This window comes from Hyperolius riggenbachi, chromosome 1 (genome assembly GCF_040937935.1).
Source record: "Hyperolius riggenbachi isolate aHypRig1 chromosome 1, aHypRig1.pri, whole genome shotgun sequence".
Lineage (NCBI taxonomy): Eukaryota > Metazoa > Chordata > Amphibia > Anura > Hyperoliidae > Hyperolius > Hyperolius riggenbachi.
In genome coordinates, this window is record NC_090646.1 from 646,006,086 (window position 1) to 646,023,499 (window position 17,414).

Consider the following 17,414-nt stretch of genomic DNA (forward strand, 5'->3'; position numbering starts at 1 on the left):
CTGCAAAAGCTTTGCAAACAAAAAGCCTTATGCCTGGCATAATGCAATTTTCTGTCAGATTACCAGTCGAACCATCTGACAAGTCAGATCTCATTTTCCTGATATATTTTGTATAGATCGGGTCAAAAATAGATTAGAAAGCATTAGAAGGAAACAAATCATGCTAAAAAAATAAAAACCCATTGTCATGCTTGTACAATGCTGGGAGCTCTCCCTACCTCCCAAACTGCCCTTTACCGGGAAAGTGTTATCAGGTGTCATTTTTACGTTTAATATGATCCTACCTGTCCCAGTTATAACTGGCTTTCAAAAAGTTTTGGGATGCAAGTTACAACTGTCATGACTAGTCCCATAACTATAGGGTTAGATAAGATTTTTGTTCTAATGCTTCCTAGATAATTCTCAGACTCTAAGGCTGCATTTCTTTGCAACAAGATTTCCAATTGCAGTTTATATTTAATAATGCAGTATGCAGATTTATAAATTGAAGGCGTGCTTAAAATGTAAGCACACCTGACCTGCAGTGTCAATTACGGTATCCATTTAGGACTAAGGTAGCCTTTAAGCATGTTGTAATATTCCATGTGTGGTCATCTGATCTTTAGAGTGGACCTAAACTCTTGCACAGGACAGAAGGAAAACAGAGAAATGCACCATGTATTTAAAGAGTTTAGCCTGTTTTTTAATTTCCCCTCATCTGTGACTAATTACAAGTTGTAATCTGATTTCTCCTGTGTCACACAACTGTCTATGGCAGACAAGCCTATTTGAAAGCACTGGATGTTAAGTCTGCTTCCATGAACCAGGAAGTAGAAACTGTTCTTATTTAAAGATTTGTATCAGCTGTAGTAAAAATGTTTTTATTTAAGGGCGCAGTCACACCTGAAATCTCTGAACACTATCACAAATGCTAAGTGATTTTCTGGAGTTCTCCTAAAGATTTTCCACTGTACAAAAGAGTTTTCAGCGATTAGTTTTGCGATTTCTAGTTAAATAAGCTGCGTCTGTCTTCCATAAACAGGAAATGACATCTGTACAGGAAAAAGGTGTGTTGTGGGTAAACTGCAAGGTTTGATGAGGAAGGATTAAGGGGGAAAAAAAAAAAATTAAAAAAAAAGTTTACCAGCGCTCCAATACTTGAAACTCTTATTCAGAAAATGCTGTAGGCAATGTGTTTGCGTTTCAAAAGAACAGGAGCCATGTGGCACTTCCCCTTTAAATGTGACTTCTGTAATGTGGAGAAGGTGTCTGGTGGCATTAAAGTGGACCCAAACCAAACTTTAAAAATATTTAGTTGCACCACTCTGACACATACAAAGATAAACACTCCTTCAAACCTATGATCATTTCAGTGCATGCTTTTCACTTGTTCTCTTTCCATAGCTAGGGTTATACTGGGGCAGCCATTAGCAATTCCTCCATTGCTGGACACCATCTACTCCACCAGTTTGCTGGAAAAATCCCGGCAATTTGAAAGAAAGGGAGGGGTTCCTCCAATAAATGTAAATTTTATATTTGTCATCATGCAGCTGAAAAAAGGCTTCTATTTATTATAATTTAGAAAATAGATTTCTGAAATCTTGTATTTTTAATTTGGGTGCACTAACAATCCTCCGCAGCTACCTATCTGAGCCTGGATGCGGTCAGACGTGTGCTCCGCTTGGTTATGGAAGAAGGGTACAGATCATGTAATCGAAAGAGATAGCGTGCACCATCTGTCTGTTACTTGTGTTTATTGCAAAATCCATCCAATTGTGGCAATCAGAAAACATACAATGTTGGCATACCTAGGTTGTGCTCTGTGTTGCTGTGAGTGGCAGAGGTGGGAGTGGGGATGACGGTGGGCCTAGCGACGGCCGTTTCGCGTCCTCAACGGAGGCTTGGTCACACTGCGTTCCACTAAAGGACGGCACTGAACAGTCACTGCATATACGCGGCTAACCCTGCCCATGCCGTGCGTTTCAGCAGATTGCTTAGATGAGAACACTTCCATATACTTTTCTGTGTACAAGCGTTTTTCAAAACTCTAGCAGTTTTCAGCGATGCTGAAATCTCTTGTAAAGCGCACAAGTGTGAATAGGCCCTAAACGTTATCATGCTGTTATGCATCTTTTAGAGCAGAGAAGGTGTGAAAAAAAAAAAGCCAACTATAAATTCTCATGATCAATGTCTAAAATGTGACGTCTTCACACGTGCATTTAGAAGTGCAGATATCAATAACGAATTGTTACGGAGGGGAAGGGACTGTAATAAATACCTCCTCCTGGATGATGTCCACAGCGGAAGTCTCCAAGTTTCCTCCGTTGTACTTGTTGAAAAATTCAGACATGTTTTTCTCAAGCTCTGGATCAATCTAGGAGAAAAAAAACAGAAAGTTGGGATCTACCGTTCATCAGCACTCCACATTTAAAGAGCCTATTCAACCTAAATTTTACATCAGCACATACACTTCAAATTGGGCCGAACTGCAGCAAAACAGAGAGTTCTACTACCAGTTTGCCATATTTTTAGGACCAAGGTAGCCTTTAAGTTATAATTACCTGCTGGGTCCTTTTCATACAACTCGCTCCCTAAGCCCTTCTGCTTTTAGTGTGTAGCCCCTCCCCTTGCAGAGATTCTTGAACAGAGTCCTTTTGCGCTTCTCTGCAAGGGGGTGGGGTTATGCACATCATTCGTGGCTTGCATTTTTTATTTTTTCTTCAAATTGCAGCAATAAGGCAGCATTTTTCTCCACCCCCTACAAAAATTGCAAATGACTGCGGAATCAAGTCCACAAATTTGATTGCAAACAAGAAAGCAAAATGAATGCATAGCACCACAAACTCTCAAGACACCTGTGAAATCGCTGATGCAAGCGTGCTACCACGTGATCCAGCGATTGGCAAAGTTGTACTGGAATTTCCCCTCAACATGATCGGTTAGATTTCTCACCTTATCTTTGTACACCAGTCCCAACACAAGAGACACCACTCCCGCTGCCAGTATGATGGAGATCAAGGAGATGAACTGAAATTAGAAATAATATTTTTAGACTACAACAGAGTGAAAGCAGATAGTCTCAAATATCAATTAGCGCTTCATACAAAGTTACAGATTGCCCAGCAAGCCCATGGTGAACCTGAACTCCTAGGAGTATGTAAGGGGCTAAAAGACCAAAAACCCTCCTTACTTAAAAAAAACGCTATGCAAAACAGAATTGTTGCCTTCTGGTTTACATAGCATTTGAGTAAGGTGGCTTTTTGAGCCCCTTACACACCTAGTTCTGGTTCACCATATGCTTGCTGGGTACTCTCAGGGCCCTTTTCCACCAGCGCGTTTGCGCTGGCTGAATCGCAAAAACGCAAACCGCTAGCGATTTTACAATCGCTACGGTTTGCTTTTTAACATGGGAATCGCGGTAGGTCATTTCCACTACCGCGATTCGTTTTTGCGGGGAACGCGAACGCGCGGCGGAGCGCTAATTGCCGTGATTTTGCTATGCAGTGCATAGCAAAATCGCGAACGTCGGGGAATTGCCGGTAATTGTTCAGCGTGAACGCTAGCGACTGCTAGTGGAAAAGGGCCCTAACTCTGGGTTTTTCAAGTCCTACTCCATAGAGCCACAATCTATGCCATGCACTAATGTGGATTAACCAATCCTAAACAGTCTGTTTATTGTGGCTCTATACAACTAACAAGCTGACATTGTATTCAAGCAGATCTGGAGGTGTGGCTAGCTATCAGTGACAACGGATGATTGGCATATTCCACAGTAATGCATGGTTAGACACTTCATGGCAAGATTACATTGTATATAGATATAGGAAGTGTTTGATGCTAAAACCAGGAAAATTACTGTGAAAGTAGGTATCCTAACATTTACTGCAATCTACTCTATGGGCTGGTGCACACCAGAGCAGTTCTGGAGCGTTTTTCAAATGCCAGCTGTTTGAAAACTGCTTGGGTAATGTATTTCAATGGGCTGGTGCACACCAGAGCTGTTCATTTTTTCCACAAACAAACTCGGGGCTGCAGCATTTAGATTTCTGAGGCGTTTCTGCCTCACTGTTCGAGTATAGGAAATTGGAAAACGCTCTGAAAACGCTAGATCAGAGCGGCTTTCCAGACGTTTGTTACAGAAGCTGTTCAGTAACAGCTTTACTGTAATATATAAAATCTGCTATTCAAAAATGCTTTAAAAAAAAAAATCTCTAAACATGCCTAGAATCGCTGTGAAAATCTGCTTCCAAAATCTCTACCGTTTTGAGGATCTGCTAGAGGTTTTTGGGTTGCACTGGGCCCAAGTCCCTACAGTGCCTCAAAGGGTTCGTTCAGACTATATGCGCTGCTGTGTGCATTTTGGCGGCGCGCATAGTGTGCGACACGCAAGAACGGTAGAAGGGCATAGACAGCACTTCTGCTGCTCATCATATGCGCTGTGTAGCAGTGCAACGCGCTATCGCACTGCTGCATGCATTCTCAGGATTTGTAGCACAGATCCCACTCATTGTAGTGAATGGGATCTGCAGCGCATATGGAATGAGATCACACAACCATCTGCGCTGAAAGATCTGAACAAGGCCTAACCAATGGGCAAAACAGATTTGTTCTATGGTTTTGGCCCCAGGCTGATGTGCCTCAGACTGGCGGGAGCCGGGTACTTACACAGCCCAGTCCGCAGCAGGACTCCTGTATGGTGGAGCAGAAGCCCAGGAAGCCAATGATGAGCAGGAAGACTGCCACGCCCAGGATGATCACCGCCGGCAGCATGACAAACGTGTTCCCCATAAAGTGCTCATATTGCTTGTAGGTGACAATCGCACTGATCCCGACATATCCCAGAAAGCCTGCAGCCACCTGGAGACAGGAACAGAGGGAGGTTATCAGGAATGCATTCAGCTGTACAGCAAGGTCTGCGATGATTGGCTAGATTCACACTAGTGTCAGTCAGCACTTTGATGCAGCAATTTCCTGTACATGTACACAGGTGTGGGAGAATTCTGCACAACAGCCTAGGCCAAGCCTCAGTGGGAGGGCAGGGCTGAGATGGATTAAGATATAATGGGGTCCTAGGCAAGGTAGTCAATTTGGGGCACCGTTGTGGCAAGCTGGAGTGAACTCAAAGAAGGTGGCCGGTGGTCTGACAGAAGCGACAGGTTTTGGACTAGTCCATCTCTTCATAGGGGATTCTCAGCAAGGCTTTTACCCTTTATAAAGATATTCCCTAAAAAGGATTTAAACAATGATGCTGGCCAGCTTCCCTGCTGGCTACAGTTTTTTGGGCAGTTGTAAAGAGCAACTGAATTCACTATGTGCTTTTGGAAATAAATTCATGAGACTCCCCCATGAAGAGATGGACTAGTCCAAAGCCTGTCACTTCTGTCAGATTACTACCTACTGTGACAGCAACAGCGGAGAAAAGTATTTTATGGCTCATTTTACTCTGGTGATAAATTGTAACATGTAAAATGTGCAAACTGACACGTTTTTTGTATTTTTTTCCCCATAGTACCCCTTTAACGGTTACCTGAATTAAGGGGAAAAAAATGCAAGGTTGCCATACCTATGGATCCTTCTGTGCCCCTATAAGCTGTGTAGCCACACAGCTCAGTTCTCAGCTGTACCACCCTCACTGCATACCTGTGGGCAGGCCTTGCAAATATCAAAACAGCGCTGATTGAGTTAAAGGGTGCCTAAAGTGAGAACTATGGAGGCGGCCATATTTCCTTTTAAACAATACCAGTTGCCCGGCTGTCCTACTGTTCTATTTGGCTGCAGTAGCATCTAAATCACAGACCTGAAACAAGCATACAGCTAATAGCTAATGCAGTCAGAAACATCTGATCTCCTTGTTTGCTCAGGGTCTGTGGCTAAAAGTATTGGAGGCAGAGGATCAGCAGGACAGCCAGGCAACTGGTATGGTTTACAATTGAGAAGGTCAGCCACCAAATCTATCCCACTTCAGGTCTGATGTCAGCCTGAGGGCCCGGGCACATGTACTCCATGCGTTTTACAGGAATGCAAAGCACTTGCAAGGACATCAGTGTATATGGGCTGTCTTCTGAATATCTGAGACCTGTAGCCATAATCTGTATAGCAATTTTTCCTTATAATACAACCACCACCCCACCTTTGGAACTGATCCATCACAGCCCATTTGGCAGCAGCAGAGAAAGGATACAAGATCTGCACATTGTCAGGTCAAGCAGTGCAGCAAGACTTGTTTCTCTCTGATCAACTGTAACGATGCATCATCACTGGGCTTGTAAATGCATAACTTAATAGGAGCAAATCGGAGTGGGCCAGCACATCTCATGGGGAGGGCTGGCCGGCCAAGTCTGTTTGGGAGCCCACCTGGTACCACAGCAGATGTTGACACCGCCTCAGGTCGTAATTTTAATTAATTAAAGGGAACCTAAACTGAGAGTGACATGGAGGTTTCCAGTTGCTTGGCAGTCCTGCTGATATCTTTGGCTCCAGCAGTGGCTAAATCACACACCTGAAACAAGCATGCAGCTAATCCAGGCTTCAGGCAGAGCACCTGATCTGCATGCTTTTCAGAGGCTGTGGCTAAAAGTATCAGACACAGGATCAGGAGAGTCAGGCAACTGGAATTTTAAAAGGAAAAATCCATAGCCTCAGTTTAGGTTCCCTTTATTGCAGGGCTGAGGAGTCGGAGCAATTTTAGGTACCCGGAGTCGGAGTTGCAGTCGATTATTTCATAAACTGAGGAGTCTGATGATTTTTGTACAAAATCCACAGCCCTGGTAAGTAGACCAAGGAGTCGAAGTCAAGGAGTCTGAGCCATTTTGGGTACCCGGAGTCGGTGGTTTCATAAAAGTCGGAAGATTTTTGTACAGACTCCACAGCCCTGCTTTATTGACTACAGCACTATAGCAGTGCAAAATTTTGTCCAAATTACATGGCAGATATGTCCCGAGTTTATCTTGCACAGGGACAGCAGTCTTTTTGGCACCTGGGACATAGTAACATCAGGAAGTGATGCAGGATGTTCTGCTAAGGTAGGGGAACCTTGTTTTGACACTAACAAAACTGCCTACTTTTTCCTTTAGGGCCGGTTCACACAGAGGGCAGGCAGCGGTTGGGAAGCCACGTCGTCCTGCGACATCTCGTTTAGGGACGGTGGTAGTCGGCTTCCTGTTGCAATCAGCGTTTCTCGTCCCTGCTAGGGGACATGAAGCCGTGGCGGCTAGCAGACCTTGGATGTTACATGCTGCTTCTAGGGCCGGCACGACGTGTTAAAATCGGGATCGGAACGCCGCATTTGTGCAATTGACTAATCATGCAATGCTAAACACTCCCATTCACTTGAATGGGAGTGTTTTTGCCGACGAGTCCTGAACGCTGGGCAGTAAACACTGCCAAGTGTCCGTGTGAATCAGCCCTTAAAAAAAAAATTAAAAAATATAAGTGGTGTATCCCTCCGATCTCATAGAGTATGATATAATGCTAAGAGAATTATCTTTAACGTCTTTACAGTTTTACCGGAAGCCTAGTTACCATTGTTCCTCCCCACAGACATCATTCCCTAATCAGCACCCTGTCCCAGCAGGTCACATGCTTGTGAGGAAGTGAGAGTCAAAGTCCCATGAGTGACACTTGTGAATAACACATCATGTGCACTTTGTACTGTGACAACACATTTATATGGCATTCTCAGGGAATGAGTGTTCTGGGTAAAGTGATGAGGGTTACAGGATTCCATTGTCACCCACAAATCTGAAGCTAGGCTCCGCCCCTCTTCCCCCTGCAGCTTGTGAAATATTCTCCCTGAGTGTGCTGATTGGACAATGTGGCTCAATTCATTTCTGTTTCATGAGACTGACCCAAACGCAGTGGTTTTACCTGAAGGAAAAAAAGTGAAAGTTTGGGTGTTTGTTACTCGATCACGTAACAATGGCTGAATGCACATTGGCACACACATAGTACATTACCTAGAACATATAGGATACTTTTTATCCCCATAACCAAAAAGTGGGCAGAGACATACAAATTTCACTGGGAAAATGTTAGCAGCCATTCTTACACTGTTAATGGCAGGGCTCTCAAACTTTGCACAGATTGTCACGGATTCATAATCAGAAAAGTGGGCGGAGCCTACAAAAGCCAATCAAAATTCACCTATTTTCAAGGGGAATATTTAATTGCTGCCATTCTTGCGCTGTTAATGGCACAAACCTGAAACCTGGTACAGTTGGTCATTGGGTGAAGAGTTCAAATTCAGAAAAGGGGGTGGAGCCAAAGCCAATCAGATTTGTTCAATTTCAATGCAAATTGATGCCAAAGACTACAAAGCTCAAATTTAGTCACCGAGTCATTGGGCAGAGCCAACTCCAGCCAAATACATACCATCAGCTAATTTACAATCTTATGCTGGGTACACATGGTGTGTTCCCACACTCGATTCCTGTCGATGCACTGATCGATTCGTTTATTTCCGACATGCCCGATTTTTGTTTCATGGCAATCGACCTAAAAATCATCGAAATGCGGTCAGAAATAGACGAATCGTTGAGAATCGACCCAGTCCAAGCCTGCCCCCTTGTGGCTCTGCTTTGAGGACACATCAGGAAAGCAGAGCCACAAGGGGGCAGACTTGGGCTGGAAGACATCACAGAAGACTGACTCAGCTATCATTCTGGGAAAAGCTAGACTGAATGCTCAGTCAGGGATTCTAATCAGGGCTGATAACAGGCAGATTTAGCAGAGAGGAATGAAAGAGCAGGGTAGGTGTTCCCATTGATATATATGTTAAAATACATGAGGGTGCTTCATCTCTGGTCAGGGCCAGGCAGAGGCGAGAGAGGCTCAAGCCTCAGGGCGCAGTGTAGGAGGGGGCGCAACACTCACTGAGCTAACATTTCCCTATTGTGTTTGAAGCAAAGAGATAAAAAAAAGGCGATACATGGCAGTGATTGCAGGCCAGCTAGCTAGAGATTAAGGTATTGGGGACCCTTAGTTTAATAAGAATCAGTGTGTGACGGCTGGGATGGAGGGAGGGGCGCACTTTGGTGTCTCAGCCTTGGCTGCTGGAGGACCTTGTCCCGGCTCTGTCTCTAACGCCACCTCAGAATTTAGTGGCAGCAGGAAGAGCGGTCATTCAAAACTGCAAAAAAGAAATTTTGCTGGAGGGTTTTCCCTCCACTGTACAGCAAAAGCTTGTGTACATTAGATCCAACCATCTGCCGCAATGCAGATATGTAAACTCCCCTCTTGTAATGCATTCCTGTCTATCCCCATACTCTCCTCATACAGCTACACCGCCTCATTCATCAAGGCCCCATTAGAAGCCATTCTGGAAAGACTTCAATATGTGATATTAGCACGGTTCATGTCAAATCCACTGCATCGAGCTTCTGGTGAATTGTCAGACAACCTGATCCTGAGCAAACAGCCACAACAAGACATGCAGGCTGTGCTGACTAGGTGCAGAGTACAGTGCTGGCCATCTTTAAAGAGAAACTCAGACCAAGAATTGAACTTTATCCCAATCAGTAGCTGATACCCCTTTTACATGAGAAATCTATTCCTTTTCACAAACAGACCATCAGAGGGTGCTGTATGACTGATGTGGTGAAACCCCTCCCACAAGAAACTGAGGACCGTGGTACTCCTGGCAGTTTCCTGTCTGTGAACCTTGTTGCATTGTGGGAAATAGCTGGTTACAGCTGTTTCCAACTGCCAAAAAAGCATGCAGCAGCTGCATCACCTGCCAGCAGTAAAAATGTAACCATGTGATAAATGTCAATGTAAATCAGGGAGAGGAAAGATTTTGCAATGGCCAAACACTAACTAAATCGTTTATACATGATTGTAAAAATGAAGCGCTTTATTACATTATTTTCACTGGAGTTCCTCTTTAATGGACAACTGCTGTGAGAAAAAAAAAAAAAAGCTGCCATATTCATTTCCTTTTAACCTCCTTGGCGTTATGATTCTTTCTGGATTTTAGCATCTAAAAGCACCCTTTCAGACCCTAAAACCTGGGGGGGGGGGGGGGGCGGGGAACACTCCTGTTGCCAGGGAGATCTGCAGCAATTCCAGCAATCACTCACCTCCCTGGCTCCAGTGCTGCCTCCATCCTCTGGGTGGCGCTGCAACACTAAAGTGAGATTGCCGGCTGTCATGACAGCTGGCGATCTCACCAGGAGGAGGCAGAGGCTGGGAGTAGCGGAAGATCCCCTTGGAGACATGTTTAAACGTCCACTGCGTGCATTGCTCTGCATACAGCCTCTGGCGGTTACCCCGAGCACAGGTCGGAATTACCACTCGGAGCTGCGGTTTTCCGCCCCAACCCTAGCTCAGGATTACCACCAAGGAGGTTTTACAATACCAGTTGCCTGGTGGCAGCCCTGCTAAGCTATGTGGCTGCAGTAGCATCTGAACACCACCAGAAACAAGCATGTAGCTAATCTTGTCAGACCTGACAATGTCAGAAACACCTGATCTGCTGCATGCTTGTTCAGGGTCTATGGATAAAAGTATTATAGGCAAAGCATCAGCAGGACAGTCAGGCAACGTGTATTGTTTAAAAGGAAGAATATGGCAGCCTCCATATCTCACTTCAGGCGCCCTTTAAACGTGTGACTTTAAAAACAGAGAATGCTACATTCGCCAATAACTTTATCGCTACTTATCACAATTAATTGATCTAAATCTTGTTTTTCCGCCACTAATTAGGCTTTCTTTGGGTGGTACATTTTGCCAAGAGCCACTTTACTGTAAATGCATTTTAACAGGAACATTAAGATAGAAATGGAAAAAATTCATTATTTCTCAGTTTGAGCATTATAGTTTAAAATACATGCTACGGTAAATAAAACCCATGCATTTTATGTGCCCATTTGTCCCGCTTATTACACCATTTAAATTATGTCCCTATCACAATTTATGGTGCCGATATTTTATTGGGTAATTTTAGTTTGGGAGGTAAATAGTTCATTTTAGATGTAATATAATGTGTTTGTTCATTTAATAAATGTGGATGCAGTTTACTATTTGGCCACAAGATGACCACATTAAAAAAAAAGTCCTGGATGCGAACGATCGCGCATCCAGGAAGGACAAAGGCTGGGGAAGCTCTGTACGGGCAGAAATACCACGCTCTGATGAGAAAGCGTCGGCATTTCTGATGGGGACTTAGATCGGTGAATGGGAATTATATTCCCTTTCACTGATCGGGGGGGGGGGGGGGGGGGCAGCGGGAGCATGCGCCCGATCGCGTGCACCACACGGCTGCAGCAGTGCCTATCTGGACGGATAAATCCGTCCAGATAGGGCGAAGTGGTTGTCCCTGAAAGTAAACCTGAAGTGGTGTATATGGAGGCTGCCATATTTCCTTGCAAAAAAAATACCAGTTACCTGGCAGTCCTGCTGATCTCTGGCTACAGTGGTGTCTGAATCACACACCTGAAACAAGCATGCAGCTAATCCAGACTTCAGTCAGAGCACCTGATCAGCATGCTTGTTCAGGCCTCATTCCCATTACATTCCAACAGCGTGTCCGCTCATGGCAGTTTTTTTTTCCTCCCGGCACTTGGGTGGGCAATGCGTTTGTTAAAAGCACTTTTCCAGAGCGGTTTTGTAATTCACTCCCTGACACAAGTCAGGAAGTGAACTCTTTGAACCGAAAAAGATTACAATGTATGTATTTATTCTTAGACGCAAACGCTGCACAAAGATTGTGAGCATTTTGCCTATGCCTTCCATTGAGGCAGAATCGCCTCACAAATGGTCCAGGCACCGCTTTGCTAAGTGGAAACGAACCACTCAGATGTGAACTCTGAGAATCATTGCTCAAGCACTTTCAGGGCGATTTGGAAAATTGCCAGTGCTTAAATTTTTTTTATTAAAAACACCTCTAGTGTGAAGGACCTCTCAGTGTCTATGGCTAAAAGTATTAGAGGCAGAGGATCAGCAGGACAGCCAGGCAACTGGTATGGCTTATAAGGAAATATTGGAGTCTATATCCCTTTGTCATTTGGTGTACTGTAACATTGGCATTTACTGTTCACCATACGATGTCTATTTTTAATGCATGGATTGTAGCGCTATCACTGTGACCTCAGCACATAACTTTACATTTATTAACATACACTATCTGCTCATGACATGTGGTTGGACCAGTTCCTAGCTGACCTAGCACACAACACCACAAGGGACATTACACCACTATTTCCTTGTGTACAGTGAACACAGATGCCATGGTGTCTGTTTACTGCCCTCACAGACAGGTGATCAGCAGCAGCGCACACCTAAATATGCAAAATATGAAAACCCCAGCTACGCCACTACATGCCTGGTGCTCACTGGGCCGGTTCTACCTAGAATGGGGCCCCGGGGGGGGGGTAAGTAACTTGGGGCCCACCCAGAGCCGGGACAGCACCCAAGGCTGACACACCAATGTACACCTTACCATCCCTCCCACCCCAGCCGTCACACACTGATTGCTGTTAAATGAAGAGGCACCCCAGGGCCCCCAACACTTTAATCTCCAGTTATCTGGCTTGCAGTCGCTGCCATGTATCCCCTTTTCTTATCTTTCCTTGCATCAAACACAATGGGCTCTATTCTCAAAGAGCCAAAAGTACCGCAAAATTTTACCGGTAAATTCCCGCCAGCGGTAAACTCCGCATTTTTTTAGCATTCACTAACATTTTCCGCATGTTTGCCGCATGCGGGAAAAAAGATGCGGAAACAGGCATTATTCATGCGGGAATCATGCGGTAAAAAGGTCGCATGAAAAAGTGTTTAAAAAAAAAAAAGTTAAAGTCCACCAAGCACAGCCCTTAAGCCTCCACACTTCATTAAAGTCAATGGGATGCGGAATATATCACCTACTTCTTGTAGGTGATAAAAATTCGGTAATTAACGAAGAAAAGATGCGCCTGAACATCTTTGAGAATTGATCTTTTATTGCGGAAAATACCGACTTTTGCGGAAATTTTACCGCATGAATCCCGCACTTTTATCACACTTTTTCCGCATGCGGAAAAAACATGCGGAACATTTTGAGAATCCCAACTTGCCGGTATTTTGGGTGCAAACTTCCCGCATGTACTTTACCGCATGCGGAAACTCATTGAGAATAGAGCCCAATAGGGGAATGATAGAGTGAGTTGTGTGCCCCCTCCTACACTGTGCCCTGAGGCTGGAGCCTCTCTGCCTGGCCCCACCTATCACAGCACCCCCTCTCAAATTACACAATATCTTTAGGTGTCCATCATATGCCTCCAAAAGCATTGGTGGGGTCCCCATCATTTCCCATCTCTTTTACCCTACAAATGCAGTGTACACATAGGGCATGTCAGTAAAATACCTCATCTGGTATTTTACACTTTTTTCCCCAAATTCACTAAAGTTTTCCCTCATGAGGTAGAAGTTCTCTAATTTACATGCCTCAATTCACTAATCCCTGCTGGATAACTAATTTACCAGCAGGTCAGCGAGCAGGCAGAGGAGCAGTGTGTCAGAAGTTTTCCCTTCAGTGCAACCCTGTTATCCCTTTAGATGTGCTGCAGCCACCAGGGGGGGAGAGCTTCTGTGTGCTACAATACAAATATGTACATCTAAAGAGATACAGGGATGCCCTTTGAAAATTCTCCTTACTCTGCTTTGTTACACTGAAAGACGCACCTGATACCCCATCACGTCAAATCAGGGTGAAGCAGGCTGTGTGGCTCTCCCTATTGGCTTCCTGGCTCTCCCCAAAGGCTGTGTCAAGTTACCACACAGACAGCCTGGGTAGAGCCAGTTACAGCTGCTGTGGGCTGGAGGAAAATTCCAAACCCTTTTGGTCGTTAAATGACATGCGGAAATCTTTGTGAATTGACAGGTTCTCCTGAGGCAATTACTGCACAAGTCTGTAATTTTCCCTTATTAGGTCGGGAACTGAATTTCTGTGTGGTGATAGGTTTAGTGAATTGTAACTTGGAAAAGGTGATCAGCTGTTTTGAGCATTCCCGAGCATTACTGCAATGCTTTGTGAATAGAGCCCATACAGTCTTATCTAATCCAGGCAGGACACAGGAGGCAGCACCATACTCTATGCTCTGGACTTCACTTCCTCATTCAATGCTGGCCTCATTGCCATAGCTGGAGAGAGGGGGCCTACAGGCCCTGGGTTCCTGGGGCAATTGCCCGCTTTGCCTATCGAAGTGCTGGCCCTGGGTGCTCATTTCCTGAAGTTGAATTTATAACAGTAGCAGACACCTGGTGAAAAGGGCAGGGGTTACAGACCACTAAAAGTGGCCATAGCCACAGGCAAGAGGCAGTTACTAAGATCACAGGACTGATCCCCTAATACATGGCTGGTACACCATACAATTTTCACATTGGATCCGACTCCTGATCGTTGAAGTAGATCAGAGCGGGTAAAAATCAATGTTGCCTACGGAATGTTGGCCTTGATTTTGAGTACAATCTCGGTTTTTGGATCGGAAAGGCTTGATATTAATGTACATACACCTGCAATTTTGATTCACCAGTAAGTCGCCAATTTTACCAACTCCATGTAGTAGGAGAACCTATGGATTTCCAATGTACTGTAAACATTTAGTTAAAGAGGAACTGTAGTGAAAATGACGTTGCTGGTTTACAATATTTATAGATTTAGTCAGTTTTTGCCCATTGTAAAATCTTTCCTCTCCCAGATTTACATTCTGAAATGTTTGACTGGTGGTGTCACCAGTGATCCGACAGGTGATCTGTACAGAATGTTACTGAGAGTTCTAGGCACAGAGGGAGATACTGGCTGCTTGGCAGTTGGATAAAAAAAAAAAAAAAAAAATTGATGTTATTTCCCACAATGCAACAAGGTTCACAGACAGGAAACTCATGACATCACACTGTGGGAGGGGGGGGTTACCACAATATCAGCCATACAGACCACAAACACAATTTTTAAGGCCAATACATACAATCAGAGTACACACAAAAAATTAAGAAATGCAAGCAAATGTCCCGATTTTACTATTAATAGAAGCTGATCAGAATCAGTGGATTTTTCTGATCAACCTATATGAAAATTGAATGGTGTAGGGTTCTTCATTTGAAGACCTAACCAATTTGTCAATTATTGAGAACTGGAGAAATAATGCACACACAGCATATTGGTTAGATTTTTCAAATGTTACAATTGATATTTGATAGTTTCTCAAATTGAAAGATTAAAAAAAAAAAAATGTATATCATTTGTGGCCACCTTTATGCTGGCGACTAATGATCTAATCGTTTTCATCCAATCTTACCATTTCAAGCTCACTCCAACCTGAATTATCACAAATTATTTCCATTTTAAGAAAGCAAACATTAGTTTTTCTATGTAATATAAGGAGACTGCCTTAATTGTCCATTCAATTTACCCTTATACTACACAGATTTGGTAAAATGGGATGAAAAAGATAGGATCATTAGTGGTCACCTTTAAGGTGACAACACACACCATACAATTTTTAGAATATCTGTTCAATTTTTCTGACTGATTGTAACATTTCAAATATGACCAATGTACCACACCCCCAATTATGATAAAAATGATTGGAAACTGAGAAAATTGTTTGGGTGTGTATATTAATACATTGACAATCTGTAAAGACATTGAAGAAAAATATCTGGTATTCCAGATTAAAAATAAATCCAATCAGATTTTTCAGTCAAATGGAAAAACAAAAAAAATACAGATTTTTTCAGGAGATCCGATTGTTTTCATCAAATTGCCATAAAAAAAAAAAATCAGATCATTTTATCTTATGTGTAGCCACCTTTAGAAAAAGCTAGCAATTGAAGCGATTTTAGGCTGTATAGGGTATGGCTTCCATTGTGTAGATACTTGGAGGGAAATGTCCTATTGAATATAGATAGATGCTGATAGGACATATGCATGGCATATGCCGTGACTCTGTCCTATTGACTATAGATGGATGCTGATAGGACATAGGCACGCATTCACTCACCAGGAAGACGAGGCTGACCAGGATCAGGAAGAATTTGGAGGTGAAGGTTCCGATCCCCATGCTGCAGATGGTGGGTAGTGAGAGCTGCCAGGCACTGATCCTCCTCTCTATAGAGTCTGCTGGGATAATAAGCAGCACCGCATCACATGCTTATGAGCCTTCCCAGCAGTCACATGCCTGGTCACGCCCTCCTCCCGCAGGTGGAGAGAAGCAGCTGATGCACAATGCTCTGACCGCATCATTTCCTCCTCTCCATACAGTGCAATACAAGGCACAGCGCTGGCTGTCTCGCCACTGACATTCTTCACAGTTATCGCTTTACTTTGCATTTGAATTACTTTGTATTTCCATGCAAAATTATTGAAGTTGCACCTGAAGTGCGTCAAAACATAAAAAGTAAAGGACATTTGAAGCAAGATCGGTACTTATCTGTTAGCCGGGCGACAAAACTCCACCAGAGTTACATCTTTCCCTACTATCCATGGCGGCCTGGAGGGGGAATAGTAATTAGCGCCACCTGCCGGATGCGCCCGGCTAACGGATAAGTACCGCAAGATCATATGGAGACTAGCGATGGGCTTCCGAATAGCCTCACCATTCGTAATGGTCATGTCGATTACGTCTTAAGGTGGCCACTAACGGTGCAATTTCTAGCGAAAATCGTTCGAGCTATCAGATAATTCTGATCAGAAGAAAAATTCTCTACACCATCAACGAACCAATCTTTGCTTCTTATCTATCACAACCAAGAAGAAAATCCAGATTTTGGTTTGACCAAAGTCCAATTGGACGACTATTTTTATCATCTTTTGTAATCGATTGTGCCCATCAATGGAGATTATTTACAACCAATTCAATCAGAATTTCTGAATGCTCGAACCATTTTTCGATAAAAATTGGTTCATTAGTCGCCACCTTTAGGCTGCATTTCCACTGTAGCGTGACATTTTCACCTGCAAAAAATTGTATAAGATCTTTCTGATTGGTGAAAATCCGCATGTAAATTTTTACGTGTTTTATGCGAATTATGTGTTTTTATCCGCATTAGTTAAATATAACATAATCTGCCAAGTATCGTCATGACTGCTGACAACTTCCTGTATCCGTGGATCTAATGCAAATTTTCGGGCAAATAACCTGAAAATTAGCATCGTATTGCCTATACAAAGCATTGTACGTGAAAAATTTGCATTGAATGGAAACAGCCCCATTCACTACTAGTTGCAAAATCAATGCAAATATTCTGAGAGAAAAATCTGACACAAAACGCACAAGTGGAAACCAGGGCTTACAGACTGTGGCAGAGGAAGGGGGGGGGGGGGGGGGGTGTTGGGAGGGTGTGTGTGTTATCTTACTCAAGTCACCGCCTATAGCTGATGCGGTCCACGTCATGTTTACTAGGGTTCCACGTCATTCCTTCAAACACGGAAGAGCGAAGGAAGCATTGGAGTGACAGAGAGA

At 43.7% G+C, this 17,414-nt stretch overlaps 1 protein-coding gene across 1 annotated transcript in view; it reads right to left on the reverse strand.

Annotated features, from left to right (window-relative positions):
* Window positions 1-16,091, reverse strand: part of LOC137531236 (tetraspanin-36-like) — a 30,634-nt gene extending 14,543 nt beyond the window's left edge. Inside the window, exons 1-4 of the mRNA XM_068251372.1 lie at window positions 15,954-16,091; window positions 4,645-4,836; window positions 2,932-3,006; window positions 2,258-2,353 (exon numbers count right to left, since the gene is read on the reverse strand). Coding sequence (XP_068107473.1) covers window positions 2,258-2,353; window positions 2,932-3,006; window positions 4,645-4,836; window positions 15,954-16,013 — 423 coding nt within the window. The 5' untranslated portion in view covers window positions 16,014-16,091. The remainder of the gene's footprint in view (window positions 1-2,257; window positions 2,354-2,931; window positions 3,007-4,644; window positions 4,837-15,953) is intronic.
* Between the last annotated feature and the right edge of the window lie 1,323 nt (window positions 16,092-17,414).